The sequence below is a fragment of the Orcinus orca genome, chromosome 12 (assembly GCF_937001465.1).
Source record: "Orcinus orca chromosome 12, mOrcOrc1.1, whole genome shotgun sequence".
Lineage (NCBI taxonomy): Eukaryota > Metazoa > Chordata > Mammalia > Artiodactyla > Delphinidae > Orcinus > Orcinus orca.
Genome location: NC_064570.1, coordinates 7,166,136 through 7,189,699, shown reverse-complemented (window position 1 = coordinate 7,189,699; position 23,564 = coordinate 7,166,136). Strand labels below are relative to the sequence as shown.

At 38.7% G+C, this 23,564-nt stretch overlaps 1 protein-coding gene across 12 annotated transcripts in view; it reads left to right on the top strand.

Moving 5' to 3' along the window:
- The window catches only part of MAP3K4 (mitogen-activated protein kinase kinase kinase 4), a 117,394-nt gene that overhangs the window by 14,698 nt on the left and 79,132 nt on the right, over window positions 1-23,564 (top strand). The window contains exon 1 of one of the 12 annotated variants that reach the window (XM_049695217.1): window positions 22,029-23,541. The exons of the other annotated variants lie outside the window; for them this stretch is intronic. Coding sequence (XP_049551174.1) covers window positions 23,441-23,541 — 101 coding nt within the window. The 5' untranslated portion in view covers window positions 22,029-23,440. Of the gene's footprint in view, window positions 1-22,028; window positions 23,542-23,564 lie in introns of those variants that run through there. 12 annotated transcript variants of the gene reach the window in all.

Sequence of the window (23,564 nt, the reverse complement as noted above, 5' to 3'; positions counted from 1 at the left end):
GGAGCACGGGCTCTAGGCGCGCGGGCTTCAGTAGTTGTGGCTCAAGGGCTCTAGAGCGCAGGCTCAGTAGTTGTGGCACACGGGCTTAGTTGCTCTGCAGCATGTGGGATCTTCACGGACCAGGGCTGGAACCCGTGTCCCCTGCATTGGTAGGTGGATTCTTAACCACTGCGCCACCAGGGAAGCCCCCCAAGTATATTTTTAAGAAAAGGATGACCTGGGGTGTTATATTTTGCTCTCCTTCTTTGCCTTGTTAATTCTTCCTCCTCCTCCTGGTCTTCTTTTAAGCATTGCTTACTTCAGGGTCAGCCTTCCCTTAACCTCATACCCCTTCACTAGAAGTTAGATTAAGTCCCTCTGTTCTGAGTCTTCCTAGTCCCAGTGGTTCTCCACCATGTTCTGGCATCTCACCATTTGTAATTATCTACTTGAATGAACGTTTGTTTATTGTCTCTTGGCCTCAATAGCCATCAGACTCCAGGAGGGCAGGGATGTGGTTGTTTGGCTCACTTTTAGGTCTCCATTCCTGGCACAGTGTCTAATGAGTGGTAGGCTCTCCACAGGTACTTGTTGGATGGAGGAGGCAGTGGATATATTGGAGGGCACAGAGGTATTGGTACTAGACAGACAGGCTTTGAATCTTACCTTTTAATTAGTAGCCTCTGATTTGGGGAAAGTTACTTAACTTCTCTCAGAGTCAGTTTGCTCCTTTGAAAATCAAATAATAATAGCACCTCCTTCGTAGGTTGTTACTAAATTAAATGAGATAATGGCCTTTTATATAAAGTGCTCAGTAATTTAGTTCTCTTTATTAATTTCTTTTATTTTTTCATTTAAAGTGAAAAGGGAGGAAGTCCATTGTAATTAATTTTCATAAAAAGCCATCAGGTATGTTTTGAGGCTAGGTACATTTTAAAATAGCTGCAGTAATCTTTATTCAAGAAACATTTGTTTTTTCCATGTCTGTTGAAGTCATAGGAGGAGGAGGATTTGGGGACCTGGCTTTTCCAAATTCCCTCTTTTGCTTCAGCTGTGATTATTTTGCATATTCCTAAAGGTGTTTGGAATTTTGACACGAGCATCATAAATCATGACACTAAAATCAGAAGTGTTTACAGGTTGAATGACTCCTTTAGGTCATGAGGCACAGCTCAGTCTTTTTTCTCTGGAACTTCTTTTTAGTTGTTTGGTTAACTTGACGTGTCTTTACAACTTAGATTACGACTGTTTTCATTTTTTTAAATGTTGTGCATTATGTTTAAGAGTAATATTTTCCAAATTGGTCTAGGTGTTGCCTTAGAAAAGTGAATGAAATCACTTTTCTAAATCAGTTAGAAATCTCTCTGATTATAAAAGTAACACGTGTCAATTGTAGAAAAATCTGAAAAGTATAAAGAAGAAAATAGCCAGTCATAATCCTACCATCTAAAAATAGTCACCATTAACATTTTGGCATATTTCTTTCCTGAGCTTTACCTCTTTACCTCTGTGTGTGTGTGTGTGTGTGTGTGTGTGTGTGTGTGTGTGTGTGTGATTTATATATTGGTTTGGCCAAAAAGTTTGTTAGGTTTTTTTCCTGTTAAGACAACTAGCAGTGCTTAGTTGTCTTTAATTTCATTCCAGACAATTTTGTTGGGTTGCATTGTGACATATACCCTAACATATCAGCGTGCATTTAAAGAAAAAACTTATCAAAATTGGTGGATTTTTGTGTAGCCATTTTAATATTGCAGGTGGGAGGGAAAAAGCAACATTTTCAGCATATTATGCTTTATTATTTCAAGAAAGGTAGAAACGCAACTGAAACCCAAAAATGATTTGTACGGTGTGTGGAGAAGGTGCTGTAACTGATCGAACGTGTCAAAAGTGGTTTGCGAAGTTTCGTGTTGGAGATTTCTCGCTGGATGATGCTCCGCAGTCAGGTAGACCAGCTGAAGTTGATTGTTCTCATTAGTTGAGAACAATCAGTGTTATACCACGAGGGAGATATCCGAATTCTCAAAATAACCTGCATCAAGCATTGAAAATCATTTGCACCAGCTTGGTTACATTAATCGCTTTGATGTTCGGGTTCCACATAAGTTAAGTGTATTTCCGCATGCGATTCTCTACTGAAACGTAAGGAAAACGTTCCGTTTATAAAACAAATTGTGACGGGTGATGAAAAGTGGATACTGTACAATAATGTGGAATGGAAGAGATCGTGGGGCAAGCGAAATGAACCACCACCAACCACAGCAAAGGCCGGTCTTCATCCAGAGAAGGTGATGTTGTATATATGTTGGGATTGGAAGGGAGTCCTCTATTATGAGCTCCTTCCGGAAAACCAAACGATTAATTCCAACAAGTACTGCTCCTAATTAGACCAACTGAAAGCAGTACTCGTCAAAAAGCGTCCAGAATTAGTCAGCAGAAAACACATAATCTTCCATCAGGATAATGCAAGACCGCGTGTTTCTTTGATGACCAGGCAAAGACTGTTACAGCTTGGCTGGGAAGTTCTGATTCATCTGCCGTTTTCACCAGACATTGCACCTTCGGATTTCCATTTATTTCTGTCTTTACAAAATTCTCTTAATGGAAAAAATTTCAATTCCCCGGAAGACGGTAAGAGGCACCTGGAACAGTTCTTTGCTCAAAAAGGTAAAAAGTTTTGGGAAGATGGAATTATGAAGTTGCCTGAAAAATGGCAGAAGGTAGTGGAACAAAAGGGTGAATATGCTGTTCAATAGAGTTCTTGGTGAAAATGAAGAATGTGTCTTTTATTTTAGTTAAAGACTGAAGGAACTTTTTGGCCAATCCAGTATATAAATTACATATATTATATATATGTTTATATATATATATATATTTCCCCTCCATACATTTTATCTTTAGAAGCTACCGTATCATGAGCACTTTCCCATGTTTTAAACATATTTAATGACAAACAATATTCCTCTTTATTGGAATACTGTAATTTAACTGTTTTTGAATTACTTTGACTAGAGTTCTATAAATCCTGACTCATTCCACTGATGTGATCTCAGAGCTGTTTAAAGAGGCCATCAGAAGCCTGTACCTGAAAGTATAACACATGGGAGAGTCCTTTTCCACCGGCCCTGAGATGGCCCTTCTTTGTTGAAGACGGGCACCCTGGACTGTAGCCGATGCTAGGTGCTTTCAGGGAAGCAGCCGAGTAAAATAAGCACCTGTCTGTAGGTGATGGAAAACTTAAAGTGGGATGTAGTGATTCTTATTACATAGTATTGGGGGTAATCTCTGTCTGCCAGTGGGAGCCTCTGTTGTGTAGCAGCTGCCTCCTGACCCCCAGTGAGTGTTTTCTGATGTTTCTATTCCAGGAAGCTGCTTGTGATCTTAATTAATTTAACTAGTCCTTTGTTGGACTTTTAGGGTGTTTCCATTTCTTTAGCTATTATAAGCAACAATGTTATGAACATTCTTTTTGGCTCAGTTTTTATGTATATCCAAGATATTTTATTAGGATAAAATCCTGGAAATGAAATTGCAGTATTAAAGAGTATACCTATATATATTTTAGGTATAATCTGTTCCTCTGTAAGTACAGAATTTTACATATTGAATTATATATAATAGAGGCAACTATATAGGCAATTCACAGAATTTGATAATACAGAGATGAAAAGGAGAGGCCAATTGACCAATTAGGTGGGACCCGGTAGGTTCCCTCAGGTTTTTTTATTTTAAATTTTTGTGTAATATTTGCTGTTGTATAATGTAACACAGACATTTGTATAATATATATATGAAATGCGTAGCATGATAAATTATCTAGAAGTGAACTTGCTCTTGTAAAGATCACCTGTGTGAAGGAAGCAGCACCCTAGAGACCCCTTCTGCCCCTGCACGGCCACTACCCTCCTCTCCTCATTGCCCCGACACTTAGTGATATTTCACATCTTTCATGCAACATGATGTTCGTGAGATTCACCTATGTTGTTTTGGGTGATAGTGGTTCTTTTATTTTTGTTACTATAAAGTACTTCATTGTGTAAACGTATCACAGGGTGTTTTTATTCACTCAGGGTTTTGGGGGGCGGGGTTGTTTTTTACCATTGTAATCATTTTTAAGTGTTCAGCTTAGTAGTGTTTAAGTATATTCATTCACACTGTGGCAGATCTCCAGAACTCTTCATCTTGCAAAACGGAGACTCTGTGTCCAGTAAATAACAACTCCTCTCTCCTCTCCCCTACCCCCTGGTCCAGGGAGCTTTCTGGGTTGGAGATCTCCCTACCCTCAGATTTAGCTAGAAATAGGGAGGCCATGAATTTCACTTAAAGTCTGTTGTGAGCGGACCTTTCAATACATCCCTAAACAGATTTGCCACTCAAAGGTAGCTAAATTTGAAACTCCTTTAAGCTTAAGGTCCAGGCCAAATAGACGTCATCCACACTGAACATCTCTCCCGTTCCTGAACATGGCATCTTTTTTCTCAACTTCTTGCCTTTGAGTAGATTGGTTCCTGTGTATCAACTACCCTTTCCTCACTTTTCTACTGCAGTCATTTCAAATGGCACTTGTCTTCTGAATCCTCTCACAGTCTCCTAGGCAGATAGATAATACTTGTATTATATGTAAGTGTAACGTAAAACATGCCCTGTCTTCAAGGGATTTATAATTTAGCTAGGGAGAAGAGATAAGGTAAATAGAAGCTTTATAATTCATGGTCTGGTGCAGAAATGGTAAATTTACATCTATCATCTACCTGTGTACCATCATTCAAATAGTATAACATGTTTTATATAATGATTACAGTGAACTTGTAAAATAGATGTGCATTTTTCAGGTGGAGAAAGTGAGTCTTTAAGAGATGTATTAGTTCAGGGGACTTCGCTGGTGGTCCAGTGGTTGGGACTCCTGGCTTTCACTGCAGGGGGCGCAGTTTCAATCCCTGGTCTGGAAAGTAGGATCCTGCGTGCTGTGCAGTGCGGCCAAAAAAATAAATAAAGGGGAGAGAGATAGAGAGAGAGAGAGAGAGAGAGAGAGAGAGAGAGATGGATGTATTAGTTTAGAATACCTGGAGTCAGGACACATTCATCCTTGTTATGCTTCAGAGTCTGTGGTCCTGTATTTTATATGCTATCTCCTTAGGCATAAATGTGAAAGGATGTGGTGAATGATTTAAATAATTGTTTATTATAGCAATAAAAGATATCAAAAGAATGATTAATTGCCAAGTAAATTATACAGGAGTGAGAAGAGGTCGGTCCCTCTAGACTGAGGTGGGCATGATATATTATCTGAACATATTGTGAGCATTTGCCATGTTAGTAAACATATTAAAACATCATTTAAAAATAGCTCTGTAATTTCAGTTTATGGTCATGCTCTAAACCATTTACGTATTACCAGTTTCTTGCTGTCCTAGGTAGCACTGCCGTGAACCTGCTGACCCACAGCTCTTAATGCTCTTCTGACTGCTCTTGTAAAGTCATTTCCTGAATGTAGAATTTGAAAGGAGTTTGAACACATTTCAGAGTTTTAATATCTACTGTTAAACATTTTCTTCTGAAAAGATTATATGAATGTATAGGCCACAAATAGTGCTTACCTTACTAGATTTCTAGCTTTGAGTATTATTATAAAAAGTCTTCGCTAATTTAATAGCCCGGAAAGGGTTATCTTGTTTTAATTTGAGTGTCTGGTTACTAAATAGGTGGAACTATTTTCATGTTTTATTGCTACTTAAATTTATTTTGTGAATTATCTTTTTATATTCTTTGCTTATTTTGCTGTTGGTATCTTAGGGTTTTTCTTGCCAGTTTTTTTTTTTTTTTTTTTTTTTTGCGGTACACGGGCCTCTCACTGCTGTGGCCTCTCCTGTTGCGGAGCACAGGCTCCGGAGGCGCAGGCTCAGTGGCCATGGCTCACACTGGCCCAGCCGCTCTGCGGCATGTGGGATCTTCCCGGACCGGGGCACGAACCCGTGTCCCCTGCATCGGCAGGCGGACTCTCAACCACTGCGCCACCAGGGAAGCCCTCTTGCCAGTTTTAATGAGTCTTTTTTTTTTTTTTAACATCTTTATTGGAGTATAATTACTTTACAATAATGACTCTTTTATAAATCAAGGACATTTTTTTTCCAGGTTAACTTTTAATATGTTTAGTTATTATTTTTTTATATATTGAAGTTTTAAATGTTCACATAGTTAAATATTTTCTTTTAAATTTTCTTCCATTTCTTTAAAGCTAGGAAGTCCAACACATGTAATTAAGGGAAAATCATTTCAGACCCATTTTTTTCTGGAAAAATACCATAAGTACCATTTTCTATATTTTATGGAAAAATACCATAGCTTACATAAACTGTAAGCCATAAAAGAGCTTATAATGTAGGTTGTATGTATTTTTATATCACTGTAAATCTTGTTCTAATAGCTATGTACATGGTAGATACTGCATAAGTATCTGTTGATGGAATGAATGAGTTAATTCAATGAATTATCACTGACAAGACTTTAATAATTTTACTGGTTCTTGGCACCTCTTCCGTTGTATTCCCTTTCTGTTCTCATTTTCTGAGAATTTGTGAACTAATAAAAGACAAAGGAGTGTCTTTTCTTAAGGTTCCGTATGCAAGATTTCTATTCGTTTTTGCATCTCTGGATACTACATCTTACATACCTGGTAAGAGCTCTCCTCTTAGAACTGCTCTCTGAATGAGAGTTGATGTAGAACCTGTCATAAGATCCCTAATTCCCCTAGTTTTAGTAGAAATAGGATTGCCTTCTGTTCAAATCCTGCTCATTTGCTAGTGCTTTTTCAAATTATTTTGTTAGAATTTGAATAATAGGTGATTAAAGTAAGGTAATTTGGTTATGTAGAGATCTGTACCATACAGTTTCCCAAGTGTTTTGCTGTTCAGAATTTCTTCAGGACATGAACAAGTGAGATAGCCCCTTTTTTTTTGGTGCTAAAAGCTTGTACTGACCTTAAAGTATATATATTTGAATTCTTAAACATTCCATTTCTAGGCTATCAGGAAGTATTCTGACTGAAACTGGGTTTTACATGGAGAGTAAGAGAACTATAGGAGTAGGTATCTTGCCTTTACGTATTTATTTTGTTTTAAATAGCTTTCTGCCAATCAAGAGGTCCTTGGTTCATATCCGAGGTGTCCCCACGAAAAAAAAAAAGGGAGGGGAAAAAAAAAAGAAATAAAACAAATTTATTGAGATAGAATTCACATGGCATACAGTTCGCCCATTTAAAGTGTCCAGATGGGTTGTTTTAGTGTGCTCGAAGGTATGTGTAAACATCACCTGGTCAATTTTCGAGTGTTTTAATTACCTCAGAAAGAAACCTGGTACCCTTTAGCTACTGCTGCCTCCCAACCCCCATCCCTCCCAGTCCTAAGCAACCATTAGTCTACTTTCTGTGTCGGTATATTTGCCTGTTCTGAACATGTTTTATAAATTGAATCATATAATATATGGTCTTTTATGACAGCTTTTATTTAGCCTAATGTTTGCAATTTTCACCCGTGTTGTACCATGTATGAGTCCTTCATTCCTTTGTTTGGCTGAATAATGTTTCACTAAATGCATCTGCTACATTTTGCTTATCCGTTCTTCACTCGATAGACATTGGGTTGTTTCCACCTTTTGGCTAGTATGAGTGATGCTGCTATAAACATTCAAGTGTTTATACAGTTGTTTGTGTGGACATATGTTTTCATTTTTCTTGCATATATATACCTAGGAGTCTAATTGCTGGGTCATACGTTTTTCAAACTGGCTGCACCACTTGACATTCCCACCAGCAGCGTATGAGAGTTCTGATTTCTTCACATCCTTGCCCATGCTTGTTATTATCTGACTTTAAACTATTTATTTATTTATTTTTGGCCGCACTGCAGAGCACGTGAAATCTTAGTTCCCTGGCCAGGGATCGAGCCCGTGCCCCCTACATTGGAAGTGCGGAGTCTTAACCACTGGACTGCCAGGGAAGTCCCTTTCTGACTTTTTGATTATAACCACCCTAATGGATGAAAAGTACTATCTCATGGTTTTGATTTATATTTTCCTAGTGGTGGTGAGCGTCTTTTCAGGTGCTTGTTGGCCATTTGTATATCTTCGGAGAAGTGTGTATTCAGATCCTTTCCCCATTTTTAATTGGTTTATTTGTCTTTTTATTATTGAATTATATTCAGGTATATTTAAAGGAGAACATGAACATTGGAGAAAAATAAAAGATATTAAAAAAAACCCAAATGGAATGTCTGAAGATGAAAAATACAGTATCTGAAATGACAAATACACTGGTTGGGATTATCAACAGAGTAGGCACTGTAGAAAAAATTTTGAACTTGTGGACACAGCAATAGAAACTATGCAAAATGTAGTACAGAGAGTACACCGACTAGAAAAAAATGTATAGAACATCAGCGACGTATGGGATAATATCAGGCCCTCTGCATATCTGTAATTGGAGTTCCTGAAACAGGAAAGCGAGGGGGGGAAACTGAAAAACGTATTTTAAGAAATATGGCTGTAAATGTTTCACATTTGATGAACAAACACTATAAACCCATAGATTCAAACAGTTCAATGAGCCTCAAGAAAGATAAACCCAAAATTATCACTGGAAAATCACTGCTTAAATCTCTTTTTCTTCCATGGTTTCTACCCTTGTATGTCAGTTTTATAAATAACTTTATTCTTTTTTTGTTAAAATAAATTTGTTTTATTTCTTTATTTTTGGCTGCGTTGGGTCTTTGTTGCTGCGCGCAGGCTTTCTCTAGTTGCGGCGAGTGGGGGCTGCCCTTCGTTGCGGTGCGTGGGCTTCTCATTGCCGTGGCTTCTCGTTGTGGAGCATGGGCTCTAGGTGCATGGGCTTCAGTAGTTGTGGATCGCAGCCTTCAGTAGTTGTGGATCGCAGCCTCCAGTAGTTGTGGCTCACGGGCTCTAGAGTGCAGGCTCAGTAGTTGTGGTGCATGGGCTTAGTTGCTCTGTGGCATCTTCCCAGACCAGGGCTCGAACCTGTATCCCCTGCATTGGCAGGTGGATTCTTAACTGGTGTGCCACAAAGGAAGCCCCAATAACTTTATTCTTGTAATTGTTTTCTTCTGCGTTCACGTCTCTAGTAATGTATTATATGAAACATTCTCCTTTTATCTCATTCACCAAACCATTGTGTTCCATGTTTGCTTAAATTTTTTTTTCCAAGAGGCTTTGCCTTTATTGTATTTAGTTGTAGCCTTGCTTATGAACCATTTAAGGATTTTTTCTAATTGTTCCTAAATTAATTGGGCTATTAAATTAAATGTTAATTTATTTTAATTAACCACTTTTACAAGAAGCATGGAGGACGGTGTCATTCCAAACGTAAAACAACAGAGTGTCACAAAAGATTGAAAATTGCTGTCTTATTTGGTGCACTTGACATTGATGTGATTTAGAAGTCAGCTTTGGGCAAAGCCAGTGTATGTGGTCTGGAGGGCGGTTGTTATTCTTGCCTAGTGCGGGTGGAAGCAACCTTGTAGCTTGAGTATTGATTTGAATTACTTATTCATCTGATACCTTTATCCTTTGAATGTCTGTTTAGTATATGTCAGGATGAGATATTTTGAAAGGAGAACCCTGCTAACTGTGTGGTAAATATTGTCTAGGTCCATGCTTCTATACCCCTTGTGGGTCATAGACTACATTTGAGAATCTGATAAAGCTATGGACTCTTGACTCCAAAAATGGATGTGATTAAAATTTACATTCAGTTTCAAAGGACTCATAGTCTCTATGATGGAGATATAAAGTAATATAGTTTTGATACTTTACTTTTTACATTCCCTATATTTTGTACATGTTGCATTTAATCATATACTGTGAGATACTTCTTTTCGGAAACTGTGAGTGGTATTTATATACTCACGGGCCTTCAGGCCTGACATTTCCAGTTAATTTCACATTAGCCTTATGTATTCAACCGCAGTTACCAATTATGTTCTTAGTGAAGAAAACTATAAAATTAAAAATAGGAGCTTCTTTCTAAAATTTTTTTAGGTACATTATAATTATTTCCCCCAGTTTATATAGTTTTTAGTTAGAAGAAAGTTATATTTTTCATGAGACAAACTTTTTTTTTTTTGTGGGACGTGGGCCTCTCACTGTTGTGGCCTCTCCCACTGCGGAGCACAGGCTCCGGTCGCGCAGGCTCAGCGGCCATGGCTCACGGGCCCAGCCGCTCCGCGGCACGTGGGATCTTCCCGGACCGGGGCACGAACCCGTGTCCCCTGCGTTGGCAGGCGGACTCTCAACCACTGCGCCACCAGGGAAGCCCATGAGACAAACTTTTTGTCTGTGTCTTTAATTACATCTTTGATGTTGAATAGTGTTTTATTTCTTAGATGTTAACTTGCCATTTTTAAGGATTTCATAACTCCTCTCAAGTGAACAATTCTTTTTTTCCTCCTCTGTTGGCTCCTGGCAGGTGAATTGGTCTTGCTTGTTGGCCTAGTGTAGACAGAATAGTTGTTTAGATTGACTTTAAGATTGAATAGTTGAGAGGCCTTGTGTGTTATATCTTTATGCCTGTCCGCTAGTGTAAGGTGATGTGGGAAATACTTTGACGAGAAAGGTCAGTTCACTCATGCCCTTCCCCTACTTAATGCTCTTTGTGGCTGCACCTTTCTTCTAGGATGAATCTGCTTTAGCGTAATCTGATGACTGCCTGCCCCTTTGGGTGCTCTTGTTTGCTCTGCCCTCTACTCTAGGCCATCATGGCCTTTATGTTTCTCAAATGAGCTGTGGGCTCTTCTGTCTCAGCCCCGCCCCCCCCCCCCCCCCCCCCTTCTGGTCAGCGCCTTCAGAGCTTCTGGGTTTCCGTTTAAGTGTTCCTTCTTTGGAGATGTATTCTTTATTATCACCCTATGGGTTCTTCAGGCTAGATCCTGTCTGCTGGTATGCTTTGTAATCTTCCTTCACGGCATAATGAAGAACTGCACTTTAAAGACTTTTGTGTGTGTACTTATATGCTAAATACCTCGTTCTTTCTATAGGTCGAAAACTTTAAGAGGGAAGGAATGGTGATTCTCTTGTTCGCTATTGTATGTTTCCTCAACTCCTAGCACAGCGCTTGTCCAGTAGGGCCGATGGTGAATGAAGTGAAGGTCTAATGGTGTAGTTGACACACATGCACACATAGTGCAGTATGAAACAGTTAATATGTGTTTTCAACTGTAAATAAATAAATCATTGGACTAGAGACCCAAGAAACAAAAAACTGAAAGGGAATGAAATAAAATAACATACATTTAAAAATTTTATATCGTTTTCTATCTCTTACACAAAATCCATTCTCAAACAAAGTTAATTGTTGTTAATTCCAAATAACTGGCCTCTAATTTAAAAGACCTGTTTTTCTTTCCCTGTAGTGGGTAGTTTTACACTTTTTTAGTCTTAAACACACACAGATTTACATGAAACGGAAACAGCAGCCTGGTCTGATGAGTCCTCTGTTAGAGGAATAGTACTTTGGTGTTCCAGGGAAGACAGGGTGTGGTTCCTATACTTGTTAGGGGCTGTAGGAAGCTACCAGAGGGAGAGTGGAGTTGAGTTACACCTTTTATTTGATATGCAGACATAAGCAGGCCAAACAAAACTCTCACTTTTCCCCTCTCATTTGTATCGTAAGCATGCTGTGTCTCCCCAGGCTGGAATTTAGACTCAGCGTCTTACCTAGGCTGACAGGTGAGGAAGTATAGACCTAGAGTGGCTAAAAGACTTCACCAAAGAAGGGAGCCCCAGAGCTGGCCAGAGAACTCAGTCCCTGAACTGTCCCCAGGCTTATTCTCCAGCCAGTAGGGACCTCCTTCCACAGGGGAGGTACTCCTCTGTGCCTGCCTTTGGGAGAAGGCAGACATCCCAATGACCTAGGAGTGAGGGGTGGGCTGAAGTTGGGAGGGTCCCGGGCCTTGGGGTCAGACCAGGGCTCCAGTTCTGCACAGACATTTCGCAGGGAGCAGACAAGTTACCTTTGCAACTCCTTTTCCTATTCTGCAACATAGGGATTGTGATAGTACTTGCAGTGGTGTTGGGAAGACAAAATGGCATAGCATTTGTAGATTGCCTAATTGAGCAATAGGTATTTGATAATGAGACTATATGGTAATTCTCATAATCAACGAGGATGAGCCTTCTGGGCAAAGTATCCTTTCCTAAAATGGTGCCATAGTCCTTAATCCATAGGGAGTAAATGAGATCATGTAGGATGTTTAGCACAGTGTCTGGCAGATGGTTGGTTCCGGTATGTAAGGTAGTAGTTACACTGTTACAATGAAAATTGTTCGTTACTGTGTGACAAATTATATAGCTGATGAAAAGCATAAATAGAAATCTGATGCATATCCCAGTTTAGGAAGTCACTGTTTTAAATGGCATTTCCTCACCTACCATTTAAAAATTGTTTTACAACCACAATCTTGGTTATACTGATAAAGAATGGCTTAATTTTATAATTAATGTTACATTTTTCATTTAGTCCTGGCTCTTAGTCTTTTATACCTGTATAGTAACCCAAATTTCTTCAGCATTGTCATGGAACTGTTCCATATAATGTCATTATATTAATTAATTTTTAAATAAATTTTTTATTTTAGAATAGTTTAGATTTAGCGACAGTTGGAGATAGTACAGAGAATTTCCATATATCCTGTGTCCAGTTTCTTCTGTTGTTAAATCTTACATTACAGTGTATATTTGTTACAACTAACGATCCAATATTGGCACATTATTATTTACTTAAACTCTGTACTTTATTCCAGTTTCATTCATTTTTCCTAATGTTCTTTTCTTCTTCCCAGATCCCATCCAGGACACCACATTACATTTAGTCATCATGTCTCCTTATCCGTGTCCTGGCTGTTACAGTTTCTCAGACTCTCTTTGTTTTTGATGACTTGAACAATTTAAGGGGTGCCAGTCGGGTATTTTCTACACTGTTCCTCAGTTTGGGTTTGTCTGCTGTTTTTATCATGGTTTGGCTGGAGTTATGGGTTTTGGGAAGATGACCATAGAGGTGAAGTGCCCTTCTCATCAGATCAGGAGCTCATGCTCTCAACGTGACTTGTCACTGATGATGTTAACTTTGATCACTTGGCTACGTAAATTGTTTGGGTTTTTTCTGTCCAGATTTGTCTCTTCTCCTGGTTATTTATATCGTAATTGTTTATATCCATATGGACTCATGGATTCATGATTAGAATCCAGTGCTCTGTCATTTATTTTCTTGCTCAGATTGTTCCAGCTTCGGCCAGTGGGAGCTCTTTCGGTTGCTCCTGTGTCCTTTTAACATGATCCCATTGCTTTTTTGTTTTTTGAACACTTCCTCACTTGGTGCACTTACAAGATACTTCAAGCTCACATTACATCTTCCTTGCCCCCGTCCTGGAATCAGCCATCTCTCCAAGAAGTCCTTGTTCTTTTGTTGATGCGTGGTATTGGAAACCAAGATCTGGTCTCCAGATAAATGAGCTCTTTCTGTGCTAGTGTCAAAGCAGAGGTGAGAGATTTAATGTCCAAATTGTCCTAATTGCTTTTCCCACTTTTCTTTCCATTTTTCTTCACTGAAAACCCTGGGAGAGTATCTCATACGCTTGTATTTTTTCCTCGATTTATCCCCTCAACAGTTGGAGTCCATCTTTTGAAAGTATATGTGTGTCATAGAGCATATTTATATTTATAGTAACTCTTTAAAATTTAAATTAGAAAAAAGATAAGGCGATGCAGACAACTCATCTGTTTCCTACAGAAAGTGGCTCTTCAGTTACTTGATTTCTGAGAATTACATGGGAAGTAATGACATAAAATACTTTTTTCAGATATAAATTCAAATTAGAATAAGGGGATTTTTAAAATGTTCTCACTTGTAAGAAAGGAAGAGGGAGCTCATAATTCTTTTTTGCTATGTTTAAAGTTTTAAACATTCGTCTTGTGTCTCTTTAAACTCTTAAATGTTTTGGGTGCACTTGGCATAGGGATAAGCCTCTTTGTTTGTTTTTCCTCCCAGCTTTGACGCAGGTTTTCATCTTTCAGATGTCCCTGCCTTAGTCCCAGAGTTCTCTTTACTTAAGCCTATAAAAACCTTCGAATGAATCATCATTTTATGTTGCTTTTCTTTAAATGTTTTTTTCTTTGGCATTTCATTGTAAATTGCATCCACAGTGAGACTGAAGTGGTGCTTATTTTCACTTCCTGTATTGAAAGAAGTGCTCCCTGCATCCACTTCTGTACAACTGAGAAGAGTTTTTATTCCCTTTTGATTGTCTCCTTGCTAATCTGTACACATACAATCTAGTATTGATTTGCAAAGCTTTGGATAAAGATATATCAATAGATATACTCACATTTTTGGGGGGCATTAGAACTGGCAAAAATAAGAACGCACACTTGAAAATGTCTTTTTCTTTGTCCCCTTGTTTTTGGGTCTTTGTTGCTGCGCGCGGGCTTTCTCTAGATGCGGCAAGCGGGGGCTACTCTTCGTTGTGGTACGTGGGCTTCTCATTGCGGTGGCTTCTCTTGTTGAGGAGCACGGGCTCTAGGCCTGCGGGCTCAGTAGTGGTGGCTCGCGGGCTCTAGAGCGCAGGCTCAGTAGTTGTGGCGCACGGGCTTAGTTGCTCCGTGGCATGTGGGATCTTCCCGGACCAGGGCTCGAACCCTTGTCCCTTGCGTTGGCAGGCGGATTCTTAACCACTGTGCCACCAGGGAAGCCCTGTCCCCTTGTTTTTAAGTACTCAACTGTTGGCAGTAAAATTGCAGAAATAATAGAAATAATCACACTTGTCTTTTATCTATAGCATGACTCATATGTTTTTGAATACCTAAAACTTTTCTTTTTTTTGTTCTAGTTCTTTTTGGATATCTTCTGGTTAACCAGAAGTGAAGAATAATAATGTGAAGTCTTTAAAGCATTTTGTAATATTTGTTTATATGATTTTATTTTCTGAAAGCCTTCATCTGAAAATACTTTAAAAATAGCTTATAATTATTTTTATTTCTAATGATGAGTAAAGTTTATCCATGTGGGATAATTTTTCTTCATATATATATATATATATATATATATATATATGTTTTCTATCTTTGTGTTCTATTTTGTTCGACCTACATCAGGACTGCTAAAGTATACCTTGTATAAATCTTTGTGTGAAATAAAAGACTTCTAGAAGATCTAAGCCAGGCAGGCCTTATACACTCATCTATGTAACCCTTTCCAAGACCTAACCCTATCCAGTTCTTCTATAAGACATTGACTGACGCTCACAGCATCATGAATGCCTATGACTAATAGGCTCTCTCTAGAATGCCTGTGATTTTCTGTTCCCATCAATTGAACTATATGCTTATCAGGAGTTCCTGGTTTGTTCCTAAATCTTTTTAGGTCTATTGTACGCTTTAATTGTAATTGCAGAATTTAGTAAACTATTATGCAAATATATGAGATGTGAATGCAAAAGAGAATTGTAGTTTCTGTATAAACTAATTTGGAATGCTTTGGAAAGTCTCCAAAAGATAGGTCGTGAAAAGAAACTTACCATCAAATTAGGGATAGGAGAGAACTGTTGAAGTTTAGGTAATCCAGAAAAATTACCCTCTGAAAATCTTTAAATTCTTGTTCCATTTTAAAGAACTAGAGAGTGGGGATGGCAGATGCAGTGCTTTGGTTGTGGTATATGTGACAAAGTTGACGCGTGACTTTTCTCAGGGACTCACACCAAAAGACAAGGCTGTAGCCTCATCAAAGTCGTGGCAGATTTAAACCCATTCATGGGCTTCAAGTAAAAATAAAATGTTTAACTTTTTATGTTTGTCAGTTATCTATTTTAATTTAACAAACCATACCAAAGCTTAATGGCTTAAAGTAAAAACCATTTATTATCTGTTATGGTATTGAGTGGTTCTTCTGCGTTTCGTGGTGTTGGCTTGGGCTCAGGGACAGCTGGAAGGTCCAAAATAGCCTCACTCACACACTAGCAAGTTGGCACTGGCTGTCAGCTGGGATGGGAGCTTAGCAAGACTTTGACCTATCTGGTTTCTCCTTCATGCAGCCTCTCCACCTGGCTAGTTAGGCTTTGAAGACCATGGCAGTCTCAGGGTAGTTGAATTTCTTACATGGTGGCTTGCATGCCCTGGAGTACAAAGGTGGCCTTCTTAAGGCTTAGGCCCAGAACTGACCCAGAGTCACTTTTGCTACATTGCATTGGTTAAAGCAGGTCACAGGGTCAACCCACATTCAAGAGGAGGTGATTATACAAGGATGTGAATGCTGGGAGGCCAGCAAAGTAACAGCCAACACAGATGTTTCAGATTTTTTATTTGCATGTCTCATTTTTGATGCTTTTAATATGTATTTCAATAAATGAAAGTGTTTATAAGCAAACAATAATTTGATTAAAACTTGTATTCTTACTATTAAATGTGGGAACGAAGGGATTTCAGCCCGTGTCATTCTGATTCCAAAACCATTATTCCTTATACCATACTCCATTGCTCTTGTTTTGGTCAGTAAATAGTCATGTTAGCACCTAGGGTTACAGTATCAGTTAAACAATATTATTGTCAGAAGTCTATCTTTAATTCTTGTAGCCTTTAAAAATTTACATTCTTCAAATTATTAAATGTGATTTTATTAAAATACAATTTAGATAATAATTATGTCTGAAGTATCAGAGATAAAATTGTTAACCTTACAAATCCGTTTATTCAGCAGACAGTTATTGGGCATGTCATCTGCACCAGGCACTGTTCTAGACACTGGAGGAACAGTGGTAAAAAAGACAGATGAGGTCCCTGCCTTCATGGAGCTTCAGGTCTAGTTGGGGGGATAGTCTCTCGTTCATTTCCATAGACAATCTTGTTTTAAAATATCTACTTTCGTTTAAAAAAAAGAATTTTAGTTAAAGAAAAAAGTTTGAGTGTCTATACTGAAAAATAATGAAGACATGCTAGGTTTGTAAAGACCCTACACTCTGAATCAATGCAAAAGTTACATAGTGAATGTTGGATAAACTTGAGATTTGATAACAGCTTACCTGGAGGTAGGCTGATAAATGTTCAACTACCAGCCGATAGTAAAGATCAGCTAAGTATTGGCTCTTACAGTACACACCAACCTGTGCCACCTCAAACTTAGCTTAGCTCCTTTTAATTTATACTGAAGCCAAGCAAGCTATTGTGTATAAGTTCTTTAAAAAAGAAACTTAGAAAATCCAACCCCTCTGCCTACCCCTCCTCCCTTTCCCACAGTGGCAAATGCCTGCCTTTAATTATTACTTAATAGGGAATAGGTTAATGGGGAGGTGGAGGTGGCGGAGACAGCGCCACACGGCTGAGAACTGCGCTCATGTGGAATGAAATTTTTTTTTTTTTCTTTGCGGTACGCGGGCCTCTCACCGCTGCGGCCTTTCCCGTTGCGGCGGAGCACAGGCTCCGGACGCGCAGGCTCAGTGGCCATGGCTCACGGGCCCAGCCGCTCCGTGGCATGTGGGATCTTCCCAGACCGGGGCACGAACCCGTGTCCCCTGCATCGGCAGGCGGACTCTCAACCACTGCGCCACCAGGGAAGCCCTGGAATGAAATATTTTATGTTTAAGGGCTTTGCTAAAGAACTTTTAATGAACTATTTTGTTTGTTTGTTTTTTAGGGCTTTTGCAAAACCACCGATGTTCTCAAGCTCATCTAATCCAGCTTCATCATTTTTGAGCTATTTCAGGCACCATGTGGTTTCACCTACTATGTCAGAGCAGAACTATTTAACCCCAAGTTATTTGAATTTTTGTCTTTCACATGTTTCATTTAAAAACTACACTAAACCCCCGTGGGTTGAGTTTAAGACATGCTTTTCTTAGACCGGATTCTATGTCAAGTGAAGGGTACTTGAGCAAAGTTTTATTTTAAAAGAATGCAACATTGTTTTCTGTGACTGTCAGAAGTTTAGTACCAGAAAGACATTTCACATTTGTGTGTTTTCAAACACAAGTAAGAAAAATGTTTCAGTGCAGCTGATGTAGACCTTGTACTACTTTCCCCATCCAAAATAATTGGTATCCATGGGAACATTCTGAACCAGTCAACTGACCACATTAGCTCATCTCACATGAGCTGATACAGAATGAGGTTTTGGATGCTTTTGGTTAGTTAATTGAAATGATGCAAGTTCTCTTGAGCTTACAACTAGTATTTATTTTCCTAGATTTTGTGTCTAAATGGTTTTTTTTAAAGGAATAAACTTTAGCTTGATTTCTCTTCCTACCCCTCCCCCCATTATGTATTGTTTCTTAGCTAAAGCTTCCAAACTAAGTTGTTTTTCTCAGGCTGCTTTTTTTTTTTTTAAAACAACTTTATTGGAGTATATTTGCTTTACAATGTTGTGTTACTTTCTGCTGTATAACAAAGTGAATCAGCTATATGTATACATATATCCCCATATCCCCTCCCTCTTGCCTCTCCCTCCCACCCTCCCTATCCCACCCCTCTAGTTGGTCACTAAGCACCGAGCTGATCTCCCTGTGCTATGCAGCAGCTTCCCACTAGCTATCTGTTTTACATTTGGTAGTGTATATATGTCCATGCCACTCTCTCACTTCATCCCAGCTTACCCTTCCCCCCTCCATGTCCTCAAGTCCATTCTCCACGTCTGCATCTTTTTTCCTGTCCTGCCCCTAGGTTCTTCAGAATCTTTTTTTTTTTTTTTTTTTTTTAGATTCCATATATATGTGCTAGCATACGGTATTTGTTTTTCTCTTTCGGACTTACTTCACTCTGTATGACAGTCTCTAGGTCCATCCACCTCACTACAGATAACTCAATTTCGTTTCTTTTTATGGCTGAGTAATATTCCATTGTATATATGTGCCATATCTTCTTTATCCATTCATCTGTCAGTGGACACTTAGGTTGTTTCCGTGTCCTGGCTATTGTAAATAGAGCTTCAGTGAACATTGTGGTACATGACTCTTTTTGAATTATGGTTTTCTCAGGGTATATGTCTGGTAGTGGGATTGCTGGGTCATATGGTAGTTCTATTTTTAGTTTTTTAAGGAAACTCCATACTGTTCTCCACAGTGGGTGTATCAATTTAAATTTCCACCAACAGTGCAAGAGGGTTCTCTTTTCTCTACACCCTCTCCAGCATTTATTGTTTGCAGATTTTTTGATGATGGCCATTCTGACCAGTGTGAGGTGATACCTCATTGTAGTTTTGATTTGCATTTCTCTACTAATTAGTGATATTGAGCATCCTTTCATGTGTTTGTTGGCAATCTGTATATCTTCTTTGGAGAAATGTCTATTTAGGTTTTCCACCCATTTTTGGATTGGGTTGTTTGTTTTTTTGATATTCAGCTGCATGAGCTGCTTATATATTTTGGAGATTAATCTTTTGTCAGTTGCTTCGTTTGCAAATATTTTCTCCCATTCTGAGGGTTGTCTTTTCATCTTATTTATGCTTTCCTTTGCTGTGCAAAAGCTTTTAAGTTTCATTAGGTCCCATTTGTTTATTTTTGTTTTTATTTCCATTTCTCTAGGAGGTGGGTCAAAAAGGATATTGCTGTGATTTATGTCATGAAGTGTTCTTCCTATGTTTTCCTCTAAGAGTTTTATAGTGTCTGGCCTTATATTTCGGTCTTTAACCCATTTTGGGTTTATTTTTGTGTGTGGTGTTAAGGAACGTTCTAATTCCATTCTTTTACATGTAGCTGTCCAGTTTTCCCAGCATCACTTATTGAAGAGGCTGTCTTTTCTCTGTTGTATATTCTTGCCTCCTTTTGTCAAAAATAAGGTGACCTACGTGTGTGGGTTTACCTCTGGGCTTTCTATCCTGTTCCATTGATCTGTATTTCTGTTTTTGTGCCAGTATCATACTGTCTTGATTACTGTAGCTTTGGAGTGTAGTTTGTAGTCAGGGAGCCTGATTCCTCCAGCTCCATTTTTCTTTCTCCACATTGCTTTGGCTATTCAGGGTCTTTTGTGTTTCCATACAAATAGTGAAATTTTTTGTTCTAGTTCTGTGAAAGTTGCCATTGGTAGTTTGATAGTGATTGCAATGAATCTGTAGATTGCTTTGGGTAGTGCAGTCATTTTCACAATGTTGATTCTTCCAATCCAAGAACATGGTATATCTCTCCATCTGTTTGTGTCATCTTTAATTTCTTTCATCAGTGTCTTATAGTTTTCTGAGTACAGGTCTTTTACCTCCTTAGGTAGGTTTATTCCTAGGTATTTTATTCTTCTTGTTGCAGTGGTAAATGGGAGAGGTTCCTTAATTTCTGTTTCAGATTTTTCATCATTAGTGTATAGGCATGCAAGAGATTTCTGTGCATTAATTTTGTATCCTGCTACTTTAGCAAATTCATTGATTAGCTCTAGTAGTTTTCTGGTAGCATCTTTAGGATTCTCTAGGTATAGTATCATGTCATCTGCAAACAGTGACAGTTTTACTTCTTCTTTTCCGATTTGGATTCCTTTTATTTCTTTTTCTTCTCTGATTGCTGTGGCTAAAACTTCCAAAACTATTTTGTATAATAGTGGTGAGAGCGGGCAATCTTGTCTTTTTCCTGATCTTAGTGGAAATGGTTTCAGTTTTTCACCATTGAGAATGATGTTGGCTGTGGGTTTGTCATATATAGCCTTTATTATGTTGAGGTAAGTTCCCTCTATGCCTACTTTCTGGAGGGTTTTTAACCATAAATGGGTGTTGAATTTTGTCAAAAGCTTTTTCTGTATCTATTAAGTTGATCATATGGTTTTTATTCTTCAATTTGTTAATATGGTTTATCACATTGATTGATTTGTGTATACTGAAGAATCCTTTCATTCCTGGGATACACCCCACTTGATCATGGTGTATGATCCTTTTAATGTGCTGTTGGATTCTGTTTGGTAGTATTTTGTTGAGGATTTTTGCATCTATGTTCATCAGTGATATTGGCCTGTAGTTTTCTTTTTTTGTGACATCTTTGTCTGGTTTGGGTATCAGGGTGATGGTGGCCTCATAGAATGAGTTTGGGAGTGTTCCTCCCTCTGCTATATTTTGGAAGAGTTTGAGAGGATGGGTGTGAGCTCTTCTTTAAATGTTTGATAGAATTCACCTGTGAAGCCATCTGGTCCTGGGCTTTTGTTTGTTGGAAGATTTTTTTTTTTTTTTGCGGTACGAGGGCCTCTCACTGTTGTGGCCTCTCCCGTTGTGGAGCACAGACTCCGGATACGCAGGCTCAGTGGCCATGGCTCACGGGCCCAGCTGCTCTGTGGCATGTGGGATCTTCCCGGACCGGGGCATGAACCCGTGTCCCCTGCACCGGCAGGGGGACTCTCAACCACTGTGCCACCAGGGAAGCCCTGTTGGAAGATCTTTAATCAGAGTTTCAATTTCATTGCTTGTGATTGGTCTGTTTATATTTTCTATTTCTTCCCAGTTCACTCTTGGAAGGTTGTGCTTTTATAAGAATTTGTCCATTTCTTCCAGGTTGTCCATTTTATTGGTATATAGCTGCTTGTAGTGATCTCTCATGAGCATTTGTATTTCTTCAGTGTCAGTTGTTACTTCTCCTTTTTCATTTCTAATTCTATTGACTTGAGTCTTCTCCCTCTTAATGAGTCTGGCTAAAGGTTTATCAATTTTGTTTATCTTCTCAAAGAACCAGCTTTTAGTTTTATTGATCTTTGCTATTGTTTCCTTCATTTCTTTTTCATTTATTTCTGATCTGATCTTTGTGATTTCTTTCCTTCTGCTAACTTTGGGGTTTTTTGTTCTTTCTCTAATTGCTTTAGGTATAAGGTTAGGTTGTTTATTTGCATTGTTTCCTGTTTCTTGAGGTAGGATTGTATTGCTGTAAACTTCCCTCTTAGAACTGCTTTTACTGTATCCCATAGGTTTTGGGTCGTTGTGTTTTCATTGTCATTTTTTTTCTGGGTATTTTTTGATTTCCTCTTTGATTTCTTCAGCTATCTCTTGGTTATTTAGTAGTGTATTGTTTAGCTTCCATGTGTTTGTATTTTTTTTTTGGGCTGCACCGGGTCTTAGTTGAGGCATGTGGGATCTAGTTCCTGGACCAGGGATTGAACCTGGGCCCCCTGCATTGGGAGCGCAGAGTCTTAGCCACTGGACCACCAGGGAAGTCCGTGTTCGTATTTTTTACAGATTTATTCCTATAATTGATATCTAGTCTCATAGTGTTGTGGTCCAAAAAGATACTTGATACGATTTTAGTTTTCTTAAATTTACCAAGGCTTGATTTGTGACCCAAGATATGATCTGTCCTGGAGAATGTTCCATGAGCACTTGAGAAGAAAGTGTATTCTGTTGTTTTTGGGTGGGAAGTCCTAAAAATATTAGTTAAGTCCATCTTGTTTAATGTATCATTTAAAGCTTGTGTTTCCTTATTTATTTTCATTTTGGATGATCTGTCCATTGGAGAAAGTGGGGTGTTAAAGTCCCCTGCTATGATTGTGTCGATTTCCCCTTTAATGGCTGTTAGCATTTGCCTTATGTATTGAGGTGCTCCTATGTTGGGTGCATAAATATTTACAATTGTTATAGCTTCTTCTTGGATTGATCATTATGTGGCATCCTTCTTTGTCTCTTGTAACAGTCTTTATTTTAAAGTCTATTTTGTGTGATATGAGAATTGTTACTCCAGCTTTCTTTTGGTTTCCATTTGCATGGAATATCTTTTTCCATCTCCTCACTTTCTGTCTGTATGTGTCTCTAGGACTGAAGTGTGTCTCTTGTAGACAGCATATATACGGGTCTTGTTTTTTAATCCATTCAGCCAGTCTGTGTCTTTAGGTTGGAGCATTTAATCCATTTACATTTAAGGTAGTTATCAATATGTATATTCCTATTACCATTTTCTTAATTGTTTTGGGTTTGTTATTGTAGGTCTTTTCCTTCTCTTGTGTTTCCTGCCTAGAGAAGTTCCTTTAGCATTTGTTGTAAAGCTGGTTTGGTGGTGCTGAATTTTCTTAGCTTTTGCTTGTCTGTAAATGTTTTAATTTCTCCGTCGAATCTGAATGAGATTCTTGCTGGGTAGAGTAATCTTGGTTGTAGGTTTTTCCCTTTCATCACTTTAAATAATGTCCTGCCACTCGCTTCTGGCTTGCAGAGTTTCTGCTGAAAGATCAGCTGTTAACCTTATGGGGATTCCCTTGCATGTTATTTGTTACTTTTCCCTTGCTGCTTTTAACATTTTTTCTTTGAATTTAATGTTTGATAGTTTGATTAATATGTGTCTTGGCATGTTTCTCCTTGGATTTATCCTGTATGGGACTCTCTGTGCTTCCTGGACTTGATTGACTATTTCCTTTCCCATATTGGGGAAGTTTTCAACTTCCCTAACCTGAGTGCTGCCCTGAAGTGTTTATCAGAGAACACAGAAACCCTGACCTACCACATGTCATCAGTGCTCTCTGCTTTGCTGCTCAGGTCATGCTTTCTGTTCTGTGTGCTTCACAAAGCGAAAGCAGTGGGACTCTGACGTCAGGGCAAGAGTTGCCCACTCAACAGTTAAGCTTGTCACCAACTATCACGTAAGTGATGCTTAGTTCTGTTG